This window comes from Empidonax traillii, unplaced genomic scaffold (genome assembly GCF_003031625.1).
Source record: "Empidonax traillii isolate 1590-97213 ecotype Southwest subspecies unplaced genomic scaffold, ASM303162v1 scaffold364:size1245619, whole genome shotgun sequence".
NCBI lineage: Eukaryota > Metazoa > Chordata > Aves > Passeriformes > Tyrannidae > Empidonax > Empidonax traillii.
Genome location: NW_020955557.1, coordinates 1,100,260 through 1,115,322, shown reverse-complemented (window position 1 = coordinate 1,115,322; position 15,063 = coordinate 1,100,260). Strand labels below are relative to the sequence as shown.

Sequence of the window (15,063 nt, the reverse complement as noted above, 5' to 3'; positions counted from 1 at the left end):
CACTTTTGGAGTCATTTGCCGCTTTATTTCCCCATCATTTGCTGTCGTGGTGCTCCACTGCATTTTCCTGGGCGTGGGCCGTGGGGATCCAGCACCACTGAAACAATGCAATGCGTTGGATGCTCTTAAACTGCTTTTTACTGCACAGGTTTCGAGTCACAGGGTCGGTGTTTGCATGCAGGCTTATCACTTCCTAGACCTAAAGCAAACAGAGGAATGATCCAGATTTCTAGTAGAGTAGACAAGTAATGGATAAGAGGTTTTCTGTGATTAAACTTCAACTTGTCTTGGCTTCCTCAGGTAAGAATGAGGGAAAGCTCTGATTTAGTTATTTTCTCTGTAATGTTGAAAGTATTTAAAAAAAAAAAAAAAAAAAAGGCTGGGAATCAGTTCTTTGTGTCTCTGCACAAAATGGCATTGCTAGTCCATTTCTGTGTTATTTGTGATGTTCTCTGGTGTGGTGCTGGTGTGCTTCTGCAGTACTGCTTGAAGAAGTTCAAGTGGAAGGCCATTTAACAGCAGGAAAATAGAGTTTTCACATTTATGTTCGTCAAAGCCTTGCCTGTCTTATGGAAATGTGGCTGATTTATAGAATAACTTCCTTCCATAGGAGCATGACTTGCTTTGCTCACTGGAGCTGTAAGGAGTCAAGCAGTTCAGTGTCCAAACATTTTTAGTTCAAACATAAGGTCAGTTCTTGTAGAAAACAATTTATTTATTCCATGTACAAGCTTATTCTGAGTTTTAGCCACACAATCTTAACATCTTTCATAAAAACAAACTACATGCATGTTTTCAAGTGTTTTGTTGACCTTGGATGCAAATGCAGGGGCTCAGTTCTATTGTGAATTTGTAGATAGGCCCGCGAGGATGAATAAAATACTTCTAGAAGTACAAATATAGGTGCTTGCATTTTTTTGGAAGTTGTTGTCATGGATATAATCTAGTACACTGTCAGAGATGTGGAAACTTCTTAGCAAGTCTTCCACGAGAAAAGCAATTTACCATTAAGGGCGAGAAAATACAAAATTATTGGGAAACAGGAATCCCTGAATTGTTCCTGTTATTAATTTTAAGGCAGAGGGGCTTCTTACAGGAACTTGGAATTTCTTTTTGCTTGTTTGCTTTTTAAAAAGGAGGTAGGCACTTCCTTTAGAGTATTTACTAATAATACTCCAGAAAAATCTGTAATAACTGAACATGTGGATCTCTATTTCTCTCTCATCTTCCTGCCCCCTGAATCTTCAGGTGGTATTTATTTCTATAAAACAGGAGGCCTTTGAAACACCAGCAGAGCAAGGAGAAATACTTGATGCATCACACAAACTGCTCCAGTGCTAGGTCAGGCTAATGCTGTAGGAAGAGGTTTAAAAGCCCGTTGTTCTTGCTAATATTTTTCCCCTTATGTTGAATTTTACTCTAAGCTCACATGTTGAAGATGGCACAAGGTTAGTGAGAATCTGATTTGAATGGATCTGTATTTATGTCAGTGTACTGCCACTCCCCAGGAGACAGAAAATAAGAGGTGGAACACTGAAGCAATCACAAATTTATCAATAAGTGCAGGGTATGGGTCAGTTTGCAAACTTAAAGATTTGTTTTGCAGGTCTTGCTATACAAATATGAAAACTGGATTCCATCTGTCCAGAGCTTAATATGATGGTTTCTGGTGAGATTGTGGAGGCTAGCATTTATAGAAGATCATCAGTTCTGGAAAGTTCTGTGGTATAGCAATGATTCATAAGTACTCAGTGTTGAAATGGACCACTGATACCCTGATGATCATTTGTGAACTCGTCTTTGGAACTGGAAAACCCTTACAGAAGAGGATACTGAGTTATACACAGCTGTTAAAACATTATTTTTGTTTTTAAGCTGGCTATGTATCTTTAGGTACGGATGCCCAGAGTAACTGTGTAACTTCCAAAAGCTGGCACAGCATTGTGCTGGGCAGTTCAGGTCTAGGTCCAGACTTCCAGCATCTCACTGACACAGTCCTTCCTTTTCCCTGAGTTGAGGTGGTAGGATCCATGGGAAGGCCCAAATAGGGTGCTGCAGCAAAGAAAATATGTGTTCTTTTCCAGGTTTGTTTAGATCTCCAGGGAACAGCCAGGTCTGACCGTGGACTTGTGGCAGTTCTGCAAAGTACCATGTGTGCTTTGGGCCAGCTGACCAGTTGCCAGTTGACAAAAAGCCTATTTGCCTTTACCATGACAAGGTAAAAGGTAAAAAAAAGTCAATTACAGAAGCTGTCCTGATGTTACAGATCATATCTGTAGTTAGAAAAAAAACACCAACCAAACCATCCACATGCACATCCCACTATATCTTGCATGAAAATTAAGGCTTAGTGTGGACTTGTATGAGGACTTAGACCTTTCTCAAATGAGTAGGAATTCATCATTAACTTTAAAATTTTAAATTTAGGTTTCAGCTTTTAATTTCTTTGACAAATACTGGAAATCTGAAAGTACCTCTGATGGATTCCTTTAAAAATGCTACTTCCAGGTCATGTTTTTGCCTTTTCCTGCTACTTAATGCAACTTCACCTAGAAATTCCATGATAAATAAAGTGTCTGAAATGCCCATTTTTAAAAAAAAAACAGATTTATCAACGCTAATATGTTTTGCTGCTATGAAGACTCAGTTATTAACATTAAACATTTGTTCAGTCATTTGTTTATCAGTGGCAGTTTGTTAGTAGTTATAAGTAGAATTCCATCTGCCAGTTAAACTATATTGTATATTGATGTGGAAATTAGCAGCTTCTGCTTTTTTTGGGGGGGGATGGGGGTGGGCGGTGTCTTTCCTAATGAATATACGAATTTAATTGCACATCAATGCCTCTCTAGAAGATGGTCGGGGGATCTCAGGTATAGTGCACTCGAGTCTGCCAGGCAGGCAAAAACAGGCACACACTGTGATTATCTCAGTTTTCAAACCTGGGAGAGACAAGAACGCGTTGCTAAATGAGAGAGGCAGTATGTCATGCTCACTGAGATAAAAACAGAAGCTGCCAGACACTTTGGCTTTATTCGGCGGATTCGTCGCTTCAAAACTCTCCTCTTTTTCTTCACGCTCATTCCCCCTCCCATTCCCATTCTTTCTCTTCCCCTCGCTGCTGTCGCGATCTCTCTCTCATTGTTCTCTCCCTCTTTCCCCCGTCTTTGATGCACATACGTTGTCACATTTCATTGACTCTCCCCTCTTCTCTGTTCTTACACTCACGCCTAGTGGTGCTTCAGCCAGAGCTCGCAGCCTCTCCGCCGAGTTTTAGTCATGTGTGAAGCTCAGTTTGATCGAGCGCTCCTTTTCTGCCTTTTCACTCTCGCAAAAGATTAAAAGGTGGCGTCACATCGCTCGCCGGCTCTTTCCCGCAGGAGGGACTTAAAAGGGACAACAAAAACTAATCACTTTGAATAAGCGTTCTCCTGAAAAAAAAAAAAAAAAGAGAGAGAGAAAAAAAAAAAAAAAAAGGGACTTAGCTGTGCAATTTGAGGCCGGTGCTAAGGATTGGGAAGGCTAGAGGATGCTTCATACTGCTAACAAGGGAAGGAAGCCTTCAACTGAGGCAGGTAAGAAGTGTCTGAATCCGAATGTTTTATGGAGTGCTCGGTCGGAGCGGTAGATTGCCAGCGTTCTGTAGCTGAGGCGAGCAACTGCAGCAAGAGGCAGCATCGGTGTTGTATCAGATTCCTTTTGTTTAAGATGTAAAGTATGTGCTATAAATTGAATTAGAAATGGGGTTGGGAGGATGCTGCATTCGCACTGAACGCTTGTTTCCCACCCCCCCCTTTTATTTCTGTGTATCAAAATAAATCAGAGAGCCAGCTTTTGTGAAAGCTGGACTTTGCTTAGGGTTAAATTCAGTCCTTAAATCTCAGTGTAAGAGCAGCTTTTGAGTCTTATAGCCCTCGGGGAACTTGCATTCTGCAATTTGATTGCAACAGCTAAACTAAAAAAAAAATAATTATTTACTATTTATTGTGTAAGGCAAAATCCAGCATTGAGTTTAAGTGTAGGTGAATATGGTTTGTTTGCCTGGCATTTCGTCAGATAAATAGCTCTACCCTTTTAGACATACTGTAAAACCTATTTCGTGTTTATGTTTTGTAAATTGAGATTAAGTAGGATCCTAAATGAAATACGTGACTAAAACTCCTAAAATGCATCTGTGTTTAGTAAAGCAATCACCAAATTAGAATAATGGATTTATGTCAGTTGTCAAATGGAGTTAACTCTGAAAGTGCTGTCCACAAGTACACTTGGATTACAATAAAGGGCTTTCTGTTTTAACAGTTATTGAGAGGAGCTAATTTATCAGGCAAAGCCTATGAACTTAAGTCTGTTGATGATATGAAATTCCGTGGCCAAAGGGGTTTGTGGTTTTGGGAAACGTACCCTTTTATTCTCCATGAAAATACGTGGAGGCTTTATAGGGATTCCAAAAGGCAAAAATAATTTTAATTACTTTAAAAATTTTACATGCTGCTGAGTACCTTTTATTCTCAACTGGTATATTTAACTGTTGGGACTTCTGTTCCTGCTCTTCACTGGCTTTGGTGCCTTTTTTTCTCTCCTACGTTTTACAGTTGCTCCCTGTATTAGCAAACAGACTTAATAGGAGGAAGGGATTTTGAGCAGCAGCCTCATTGTCACACTGAAAAGTGAACAAGCAGTCAAGGATAGTTAGACCATTATTAGGGCTTTAGAGGAAAGCAAATAATATTGTAGTGACCAGAGTTTATTGTGAAGTGGAGCACTTATTAGCAGGCTCTGCAAGCAGAGCTGCGAGAAGCTAACTTGGTAAGCTGTCAGAGAGTAAACAGCGTTTGATAGGCAGCGTTTCGTGGTGCAGACCCACAAACGAGCACACCGAGGGGCCAAATGAGCGTGTTTACTCGAGAACTTTGTGGTCTTGAGGCAAGTTTCCCCCAGTGCCTCAGCCCAGCTTGCAGCCCTCTGAGTGCACAGTGCTCCAGACCCTGCAGAATTCCACGGCAGGGCTTTCTGTGGACCTTTGCAGTGGCTGATTGTATAGGATAGGCATGACAAGCCACCACACAGCTGAGCAGCATCAAGCCCCCAAGGAAGCTGAGTCTCCCACCAGCCAGCAGGAACTTCACACCTCAGTCCTCCCCTTCACTGGTAGTTAATCAGACGCGTTCATCTCGTACAAAGGGACAGATTTTATTTTTTCCCCGAGGACCTCAAATCAGACAAGAGAGTTCATATATGTTTCATTGTTGTGGGCATTTTTACTTCTTAACTTGCCGGACCTGTTTATTATTTGGCACTGGAATTGCCACTACACCTCTGTTTCACCTTCCAAAATGTTTCTATATGCTCTTCCAAGGTCTTGTCGTGCTTCAACTCTGTTGACTCACATACTGGGTCAAACTGAAATTAAGAGTAACTTCTCTGACAAAAATGAAAGTCCTGGATGTCGTGTGGGTAGTTTAACTGATATTTTGTGACTTAAAGTGTATAAATGGTAAATGGCTTCTGATAGGAATTAGTCATGAAGACTTTGTTCCTTATGAAATGGCAGGAAACTGGAAGGTTGAAGACGAGCCACCTTGATCTGTTTGAGCTCAGAATGCAGGATCAGAATTGCAGAGGGTTTCTCTCTCCTTTTGGCATTTGCTAACTCTGCCCTCCTAGATGTTAAATGGGTGATTAATAGAAATAGCAGCATTTTACTGATGTTCCAGTAGATGTTGCTGGAGAGCAAAGTAAAGATTACTTCATCCAGAGAAAGAAATGCAGTGAGATTACAAAAGCCAAAGAAAAACGTCAAGGCTGTTGGTAATTTCATAATATGAGACCAGTAATTTTTTACATCATTATCGTAGGTGCCATTCCATCTGAAAACCTGAGGAGATACATGTGCTGAAGTGAGGCACATGTAGATACAACCATCTGTCTTCTTCTAAGGTTCTTAGTTTTCACTTCCCTCTTTTAAGATGTTATCACTAGTATTAACATCGTTTGACATGTGTGTTTTCTTAGAGGAAGTGGTGAAAGACTATCCCTAAAAGTTAGTTGTTTGTTTTTTGGGTTTTTTTTCCCCAGTGCAGCCCCAAAATACAAATGTTTAATTATAAATTAAGAAATGAAATGCATGCGACTTCAAAATTAGAATTCCAGTTCAGTGAAGTTGCTTTCCTTTGAGAACAGCAAGAGCTTGCCAAATCAACACATAGGATAATTAAAAGGCAAAAAAAAATGCTCTCTCTTAATTTGTACATTATTTTATATGTACTTTTTTTAAACTATGAACAATTGTGGGTTACCATCTTGTTATGTGATTAAATTCTGAGAGATGAGTCTCGGATCAATAAATTGTAGAGTACCTAATGGCAAATGTGAGAATAGAAAACTGTGGTGCTCTATGCTAAAACTGCTGTTTTATTAATTAATCTGATAAAATGATAAAGCAGTCCCAAAGGACAGGAGGATTTTAGTATACAGGCACTAACTGATGCAATTTCAGGCAACCACTGACCTCTATCTGTGGGAATATTTATTTTTGGAGGTGATCATCAACCGTAACTGATTTCAAATTCAAAACACTAATGGATGTCGTGTTGGTTTCTTTAATCCCAGCTTTTCATGTAAAGCAGGGTAAACATGCAAAACTTAGGCTACTCATTATAAAAATGAGGTCTCTCTGTATGCAAGTGGTTTGTACCTATTTATGCCTTAAATTAAAAAAAAAAAAAAAAAGGGAAGAACAAGAATTACTTGAGGATCCTTTGGGGATTTCAGTTTTTAGAATTAAAATGACTGTGTTTTGCTGAAGTTTATAATCCGTAGCAGTGTGGCTTTATTTGGTTTGCCACTTAGCATGTAAGAAAATTCCAGCTTCTGCTTATAATTGGAAAAAAATGCAGATAGAAAAATGTGTGGCAGATCTCTACAGTCAATCTCCCATGTCATTTGCATTGTGGGTTATTTATTTATTGTAGTTTTGTGTTTACTATTTTTGGGAGGTTTTGCAGATTTGTGCATCAAAATTTCTTTAATCTGACAAGCTTTAGGTTGATGTTTTGGATTTTCTCCTGCACAGGTTTGCTGTTGCCAGCAGGGGTTTTGCTTAATGTTCTGCTTCTTTAATTTATTGCTCAAGTTGACAACTGGGTACCTACTCACACCCTTCAGAAAACTGTTTGCATACTTTATTTGCAGAAGTGAAATCTTTCTGCATTTCATGGTTTAGGAAATGTCAATGTTTTGTATATTTATTGAATAGTCACATAGTCATGGTTTGTGGGGTTTTTTTTCCATTCAGACTTAACAGTTCCTAATGTTGGAGGGACAATTGGCCGTGGCCATGGAAGGTTGTGCATCTCAGTTGGGCATGGCCAAAAGTTCATGGGCGTTTTACAGTCCTGTGTCATTCAGAAAACTGGGAGAACATCACCAGAATTACATTCTTGTGCCTTCCCCACTTCAGTTTACCCTCAGACTTGTCAGTTCAGTGAAATGGTACACAATTTAGTTTAAAAGATTGTAATATGTCACGAGTTTCTAAAGAGAATTCCCTGTTGAAAACCTTGGCAAATTCAGTTTAGAGGCTGATGACACAATATAGCCCCGAGGAATAAACTCTTATCTTGGTATTTCTCAGTTCTCAAAGTCATGAAAAGAAAAGCAAGCGCACTTGTATACTGGAATTTTATTTAGGAGTACACTGTGGAAAGCTCAGAACAGCTGAATAGGATAAATAATTCTGGCCACAATTGAGTTTAGTGCCACAATTTCCAGTAGCAGCAGTACTGTCTTTCTAGGTTTGTCTCTGGATGCTTATTTATGTATAAACAAACATAAAAACCTGAATCCATGTATTTTAATTTAAGCCCATTTGAAATTTAAAAATACATACCTAGTCTCACGTTATTGGAGCAGAGGGAGAGTGGATGTCTTGGAGTCTGCAGTAAGTTACTGAAATGTAAAGCTGGGATAAGTACAGAGGAGAATGTACTGCACAGAATAGTATTTTAATGACTTAATTGTGAAACCGGTTTCCAATGCATGTGTATCATTTGTTCCATCGCTACGATAGTCTTATTAAAATAGGTGAATAAAAACATGAATAAAAATAATGTGGAAAAAAAATAGAAATAGGATTTGGCAATGAAGACCTCTTAATCTAAAGGCAGAGACATGGATGTGTATATTTTCCTTGTTTATGCTGCAGTAACTCCTGAGTAACTCCAAGTCATGGATATAAGGGGGTTTTTTTTTAGCTGTATTGTGTAGAATATATTTAGCTAACACAGTTCTTACTCTATGCATGCAATTTTTGAAGGTACAGAGCTCAGTTGCTATCTATGGCTTATATTGATTTAATAAAATTCAACCTGTAGCTCGTAGCTGATTCCAAATCAAATAAAATTTATATTCTATTATCACATGGAATACGATTATAAGACTGTAAAACACTGCATTAAAGATTAGAAGGCTTTATCTCCCCTCCCTCAAAGTAAAAAAAAAAAAAAAAAAAAAAAAAAAAAAAAAAAAAAAAAAAAAAAAAAAAAAAAAAAAAAAAGTGAAAAAGCTTTTTAGCTAAAGCTTTTTGAAGTAGGACTTTTTTCAGATCCTTCTCCTAAACTTACCTTTCTGAGTTTCCAGAGGATAAAATCATATGAAAGTATCTTGTGAGTGGTCCTTCTCTACAGAACATTAGCAGTCCTAGAAAACCCAACCTATGTTTCCGGGAATTTTGTTATAGAACTGAATACAAAGTCTATGCCTTTGAGATTTCACATGTTAATTTTGTGTCTATTTGTGTATATTTGTTTATTTGTTGTACTTGACCACACAGCATTACCAAGTAATGGCTCTTAACAGTGGTAGTTATTCTAACATTGTTAGGGAAGAACACAGTCTTTTCTGTTCCCCTCTTTTCTCTTCATTATTGGATTAATGTCTATTTTGAATAGATTTTAGTTGACAAATTCAACTCCTTCAGCCCTTTCTGCTTGGTCTAAATGTCAGCCCCAACAGAGGCTTTTGTGCAGTTTTTTTTTTTCCTGGCAGCAAAATGGAGACAAGGAATCAGCTGCAAGATGATATCGTTTGGTGGGGGGGGGGGGAGGAGTGTTGATAGTGAGTTTGAGAGAGACTGATCTCCTCTCCCCACCTACAGTAAGGTCTGTTTTTCAGTAACTCGGGGTGTCTGCTTTGTGGCACTCCCTCCCCAGCAGGTATTCATGCCTAAATGAAACCTGGGTTGTCCCAATGTTTATATTGATATTTGTACTTGTAGCCTAATTCTGTACACAACAGATAAGGCCTGGTGTGTTTGTGTTGGAAGGACACAAAGAGAAGAGAGGGAATAAAAGCAAGAGACTTAGCATGTCTAGAAAACACAGGAAAGGGAACGTTTCCAAGAACAATGTGTGATTAGAGTAAAAACTGTAACATCAGATACTGCATGCAGATTGCTCTCAGGTCAGCCTCCTGCACTGCTGCTCCAGCGTGTGTCCATGGCCATAAATAATGTATATGTGCTATACATGTATACATACAGTCTCTAGAGGTCAGTAGAATGTAAGGAATGGGCAGATGTTCAGGTTTCTGATGTGAGACTTGGAGATGCAGCAAATCAGCTGTTACTACCTAGAGAAGATGAATATGTTTCTAATGAAATTGGGAAGTGAGGTAATTAATCAGAGTTAACAAAGAGCTGAATGGAAGAGAATCGTGTCTGTCTTGTTGCGGAAATGAGTGTAAATTATTTGTTTTGGGCAAATTCCTGATAAATGCTCATTTGCGTTCTAAGGAACTTGACAGAAATCCAAACCGTGATTATTGTATTACAGCTCATTATATTGCATCTCCTTCCTACCTTTTCTGAGGGGATCTTTTAGAATGACTGAAATACAAATTCAAATGGTTTCTTTGAGAGATCATATGTCAAATGCAAAGCAAATCAGGGCTCCAGTGCAGGCAACACATTTTCTTTTTGCATTTACAGTTAGCCATGGCCAGCCTTAACAAATTACTATTTCTATCCTTGTTCACCAACTTCTAACACAAAGTCTTCTGAATGAACTGGTCACTCGTGGTTGAAGGTTCTAGTTTCTTTATTAAAAGTGCTTTCACAGAATCATTTAGGCTGGAAAAAACCTTTAAGAGTATCGAGCCCAGCCTATGAGTGAACAGCACCATGTCAGCTACACCAGAGCGCTGGTGCTGCGTCCAGTTGTTTCTGGAACACCTCCAGGGATGGGCACTCCATCACCTTCCTGAGCAGCCCCTTCCAATGCCTGACCAGCCTTTTGGGGAATAAATTCTTCCTGATGTCCAACCTGAACCTTCCCTAGCACAACTTGAGGCCGTTTCCTCCTGTCCTGTCCCTTGTTCCCTGGGAGCAGAGCCCAACCCCTCCTGCTTCCCCCCCACCATCAGAGAGTTGTAGAGAGTGTGAAGGTCCCCCCTGAGCCTCCTTTTCTCCAGAATGAGCCCCCTCAGCTGCTCCTGCTGCTCCAGCCCCTTCCCCAGCTCCATTCCCTTCTCTGGAGCCATCCAGCCCCTCCATTTCTGGAACATACACAACTACCTTGTTTAATGTTTCCATATTTTTCTGGAGGAGAATGATAAACTGTTTCATTACCTTGTGGCACTGATTTATTTTATTTTTTTTTTAGCCAGCATTGGACCAAGAGGATACAGGAATCCAAATCCACTGTAGGAGAACACAGATAATAGGCTTCATTAATCTGATGGCATTCTGCTAGTAATGATTCAGTTGTGTTGATTCATAGGGACAATGCCATGATGGCACCTGCTGAGTGTGTTTGGTTTCAACACTGTCTATGTTCTGGGTTTTTTCCTTTGTTTTTACTTACACTGTATTTTTCCTCATCTTCTTAAGAAACATCTGAAATTAAAACAAAACACCTGTAGAACTTACTCATACTCACCAAGCATTAATTCACCAGCCACCAGTCCAGAGCTTTTCACCTCTAGTTTAGAAAGAAAACACAGTACTTCTTAAAAAGTGGGAGTGGGTGGTGTGTGTCCATAGCACACAGAATGTTGCTCAGTTGGATAAATGATTGTGCTGCAACAGAGGTCCTTTTAATGCCCACTTGCACGGGAGGGTGTGTGGACATACCTTTGGCACTCTCTCTACACCACTCTGGTTACACATGAGTTTTAGTGTCTTTGCAGATGCTGACAGTTGCTTCCCAACCACACTATTTAAAATATAAACAAAAATTCTGATTCCAGAGTCAGGCTGTGTTACAGTGACCCATACGTAGTGTTGTATTGTGAACAAGGTGGTTGGATTTAAATGTAGCTAGGTGTTAAATGTATCTATGTATAAAGGTCCTTAGAAAAAAGTGGTTTGTGTTTCTCTCTTCAAAGAGGCTGTTTGGGTGGTATTTGATACCTTTCTTTTGGTTATGTTGTAGTTATGCTTTGCATTGTGATAGGACATTTCCTGTCATAGAACTAGTTAGGTGATCAATTCCTTTCCTACTTGTTATTTTTGTTAGTTTGCCTGGAAGCTATGCTTCAAAAACCTCTGACGTCCCTAGGTGCTCTGCAAGGGATGTTTCAATGCAGTGTACAAACTTCTTTTAATTGTTGCAGGAATCGTTCTGGTTTTCTTCCCGCCTTGTTCTTTGAATGCACTGAAAACTTCGTTTAAGCATTAGGTGTGACAAAGCAAAGATGTGGAGGTGGAGCTCAAAACTTCAGTGCACCAACTTTTGGAGAAGCAGGAAAACTGCCAAATCATTTTTCATTAAACATGTGCTTTGAACATAAAACCGTGGAGGTAATGAAAGATGTGCTTGGATCCATTATTAGAAACCAAGAAACTAGAATAGCCCCTCAGAATTTACCGAGTTATTTCATGTGCTGGGCTGGGTGCTGAAGAACCTGTTCTCACAGTTTAAACTGAAGGGCAACTGAAGTTAATATAACCAAAAGAGAAAAGCTGCCTCTGTAAATGGTGAAGAATTGACCCCCTCAGTCTGAAATGATGGCAGGCCTTTGGCTTTAGTTGTTTTATGATGGTATCTTTTATTTTGCTTTCCTGTTTGTTGTGTTTGTGTGATTATGAGCTCTCAGGCACAAAATCATAATGTTATAACAGCAATAGTCTGTATTTTTAGATCCAGCAGCTCTTTTTACCTCACTGAGAACTGTGTGACTGTTTTGTGGGGGCAAAACTGAGTTTCAGAAATACCACTTCTAAAAAAAAACACATCTATTTTCGTTGTGTTTTTTTTTTTTTTTCCCCCTTTTCAGAAATGTAAACAAAAGAATAGTGGAAAGCACGATTTTAGACCCAACAGCACTTTTGGTGGGTATTCAAGAAGAGGCATATTTTTGGTTTCAGGAATGCAAGGAGTGGACTGGCTCTTCTGTGGACTGTTCTTTATATCCCCAGTCGGTTCCACAGGGGAATAGGGAGTAACTGGATACAGCAAAAAATATAGAGAAGGTGATTCTTTCTTAAAAGAACCTAGGAAAATCTTCAGCACATTCACTTTTCAAAGATAGATAGATAGATAGAGTAGTGTTTTTAAAGAACAGTTAGCAGAAGGCAGAGTAAGTTTGTCTTTTTCACCCTACATTTCAAGGCATGCTATTAGAAAATGATGGGTTCTTTTGAATCCACAGCCTAGTAGGTAATCATAATATTAAAAAATTGTCTGTGTGATTATTTCTGATGAGAAATTGATTTCGTTACTCAATTGGTCCCACAGTTCTGTGTTCAGTGTTTTATTTCCTTGTGACACGAGGTGTATGCTTAGAAAAGAGGACAAAAGTGCTTACCTCCTAAAACAAACACCACAGAACTCTGAGAGAATTATGTGCAAACTTGAGTAACCATGATATTTGGATCTAAAGAAATATGAAATGACAGTAATAACCAGTATCACTGTAAAATTACAAATTATTTCAATTTAAGTGATTTCATTTTGCTGCACACATTTTTAAAGTCTGTCACTGTAAGCTGTTGACTTCATCTCGAATACATTCTGCAGTCTTGACAGTTGAGGATTTGCTAATACTAAATCAGTAATTGTTGGCTTTGAAGAGGGATCCAGCATCTTCAGCAAGAGCTTATTAAACTGTAAAATATGGATTGCCTCTACCCTAATGGCCTCTGAATCCTATTATCATCCCATTAGAGAGTGTGGGATTTTAGTAATTCTGTTGTTGTTTTCAGTGGGCAGCAAGTACAATGGGGAAGGGCAGGGGTTAATGCAATTCATCTCCTGTAATAGTGTAACAGTGAATCCTTTATCATTCCATGGGAATCTTTTCCTTATTGCAGGGAAAGTGGCTGCAACCACAACTGGGCCCCACCCCCCAAAAAACCCAACAAAAACCCCTTGAGATTTCCTTCATTGCCTCCACTTTGTAAACAGAATAGAAATGAATAAGTTGATAAATAAGCAAGTGCCAAGTAGGCTGCGGTCTAGAAGGGTTTTCAATTGCAATCATTATGCCAAGTGGTGTATTGAAATACCTCTTCAGATAAGATCATTATATTTTTAATTATTTAATTGCATTGATACTATAATATACTGATTGGTTTCCAAAAACATGAAAGCACCTTATTCTTTTCCTCATAACTTCCACGTGAAAAATGTAAACCAAAATGTAAAGCAAAGGAGAAGAAAACAAGCAGTGTAAGTGGTGAGAGTGGAACTTCTGTGCTTGGAATGATAGTTGCCTATTTTGATCTGTAAAGCTCCCTCCAATGATAGTACATCTTAGTAGAGGAATAATTTCTTTCAAGTTCACAGTATAAAGGAATATGAAGCATTAATAGGTATTAAGTGGGAGTAGAAGTCGTCACATGCCAGGGTTTTGTCTGCCTTCAGTCGTGCATGAGGCCAGGGTGGAACTTGCTCAGCACCTGCTAGGATTTTTTTTTTTTTCCCAAGTGTTTTATGGAGATTGATTTGACAGCTAAATTTCAAATGCTAGAGGCAACTTGCTTCTGATTTCAGAACAGGATCAAAAAGGGGAAGATTTCAAACAGATATTGCAAGATGAGCTGAGAGGGGCTTGTCAGTGTAACTTTTGAAATAAACAATATCTGATGCGCTGATGTGCATACCATATTGAGCTGGGATTAGTTTGATTCATGAGATGCTTCTAGCTAATATTTTCCTTTTCAAACAAAGATAAAAGGGATTGTTATTCAAGGCAGTTACTTTACCTTTATTTATTTATTTATTTATTTATTTATTTATGAAATCAGAAGATACTTGTAAGGCTTGGAGTCTTCATAACTTGTTTCCTTCAGTGTTTGTGTTTGGTTCTTCCGTAGCGTTGCCTGTAAACAGAGCAGTTGGCTTTATTATGAATAACCAGATCTTGCACGAAAATAGTAAGGGCTAGAGCAGAATCTGATAGAAATGGACTTCTGCCTAAAGCTCACTGAGTAATAGTCATGTGAGCAGCTTCTTACATCCTACCTGTGTTTATTTATGCCTTTTGCATGTTTGCTAACAGAGCCCAAGAAAGCAAAATCTGTACAGAAGCACTTCAGATCAAGTGGTCTATAAATATTAATTTAAATATACATATTAATTAAATAAATATTAATTATAAAATGTTAATAAAATCCTCTTTGCAGTCTTCCCTCAGTTCAGTTTGTGGGTCTTTGCAATTGTTACATGTGATTATTTGCTCCCATTTGGCCAGATCTGTTCTCTGTCACTGGTAATTCTGGGTTTTGGAGAAAAGGGACCAATTGGACCGTCTCAATTGTTCATCCTTCCAAAGAATGTTGGAAAGAGACAGCCTGGATTTGTCTGCTGTAAGAGTTGCACCTGGATAACCCGCTCACTGAAAATATCCAGTCAGGGACCAGTAACCCAGTTTTTTTATGGTGGAGTAGATGAGGTCTGTTCTCCTTTACCAGTGGTGAGATTTAAATGCCTTACAGTGTGCTGTGCAAGTAGGTCAGTGTTATAGCTGGAACCAGATCAACTGATTTGTCAGCAAACTCTTTCCCCTCCTGGAAGCACCCTGTTCCTCACTGGGTAGAGTCCATGTGTCTCTGCAGGTCAAAGC

The 15,063-nt window shown here is 39.0% G+C and overlaps 1 protein-coding gene across 9 annotated transcripts in view; it reads left to right on the top strand.

The window, feature by feature from the left end:
* Positions 1 to 15,063, top strand: part of TENM2 (teneurin transmembrane protein 2) — a 448,458-nt gene that overhangs the window by 108,620 nt on the left and 324,775 nt on the right. For 2 of the 9 annotated variants that reach the window (XM_027892717.1, XM_027892716.1), the window contains exon 1: positions 2,792 to 3,575. The exons of the other annotated variants lie outside the window; for them this stretch is intronic. In XM_027892717.1, the coding sequence (XP_027748518.1) occupies positions 3,530 to 3,575 (46 nt within the window). In that variant the 5' untranslated portion in view covers positions 2,792 to 3,529. Of the gene's footprint in view, positions 1 to 2,791; positions 3,576 to 15,063 lie in introns of those variants that run through there. 9 annotated transcript variants of the gene reach the window in all.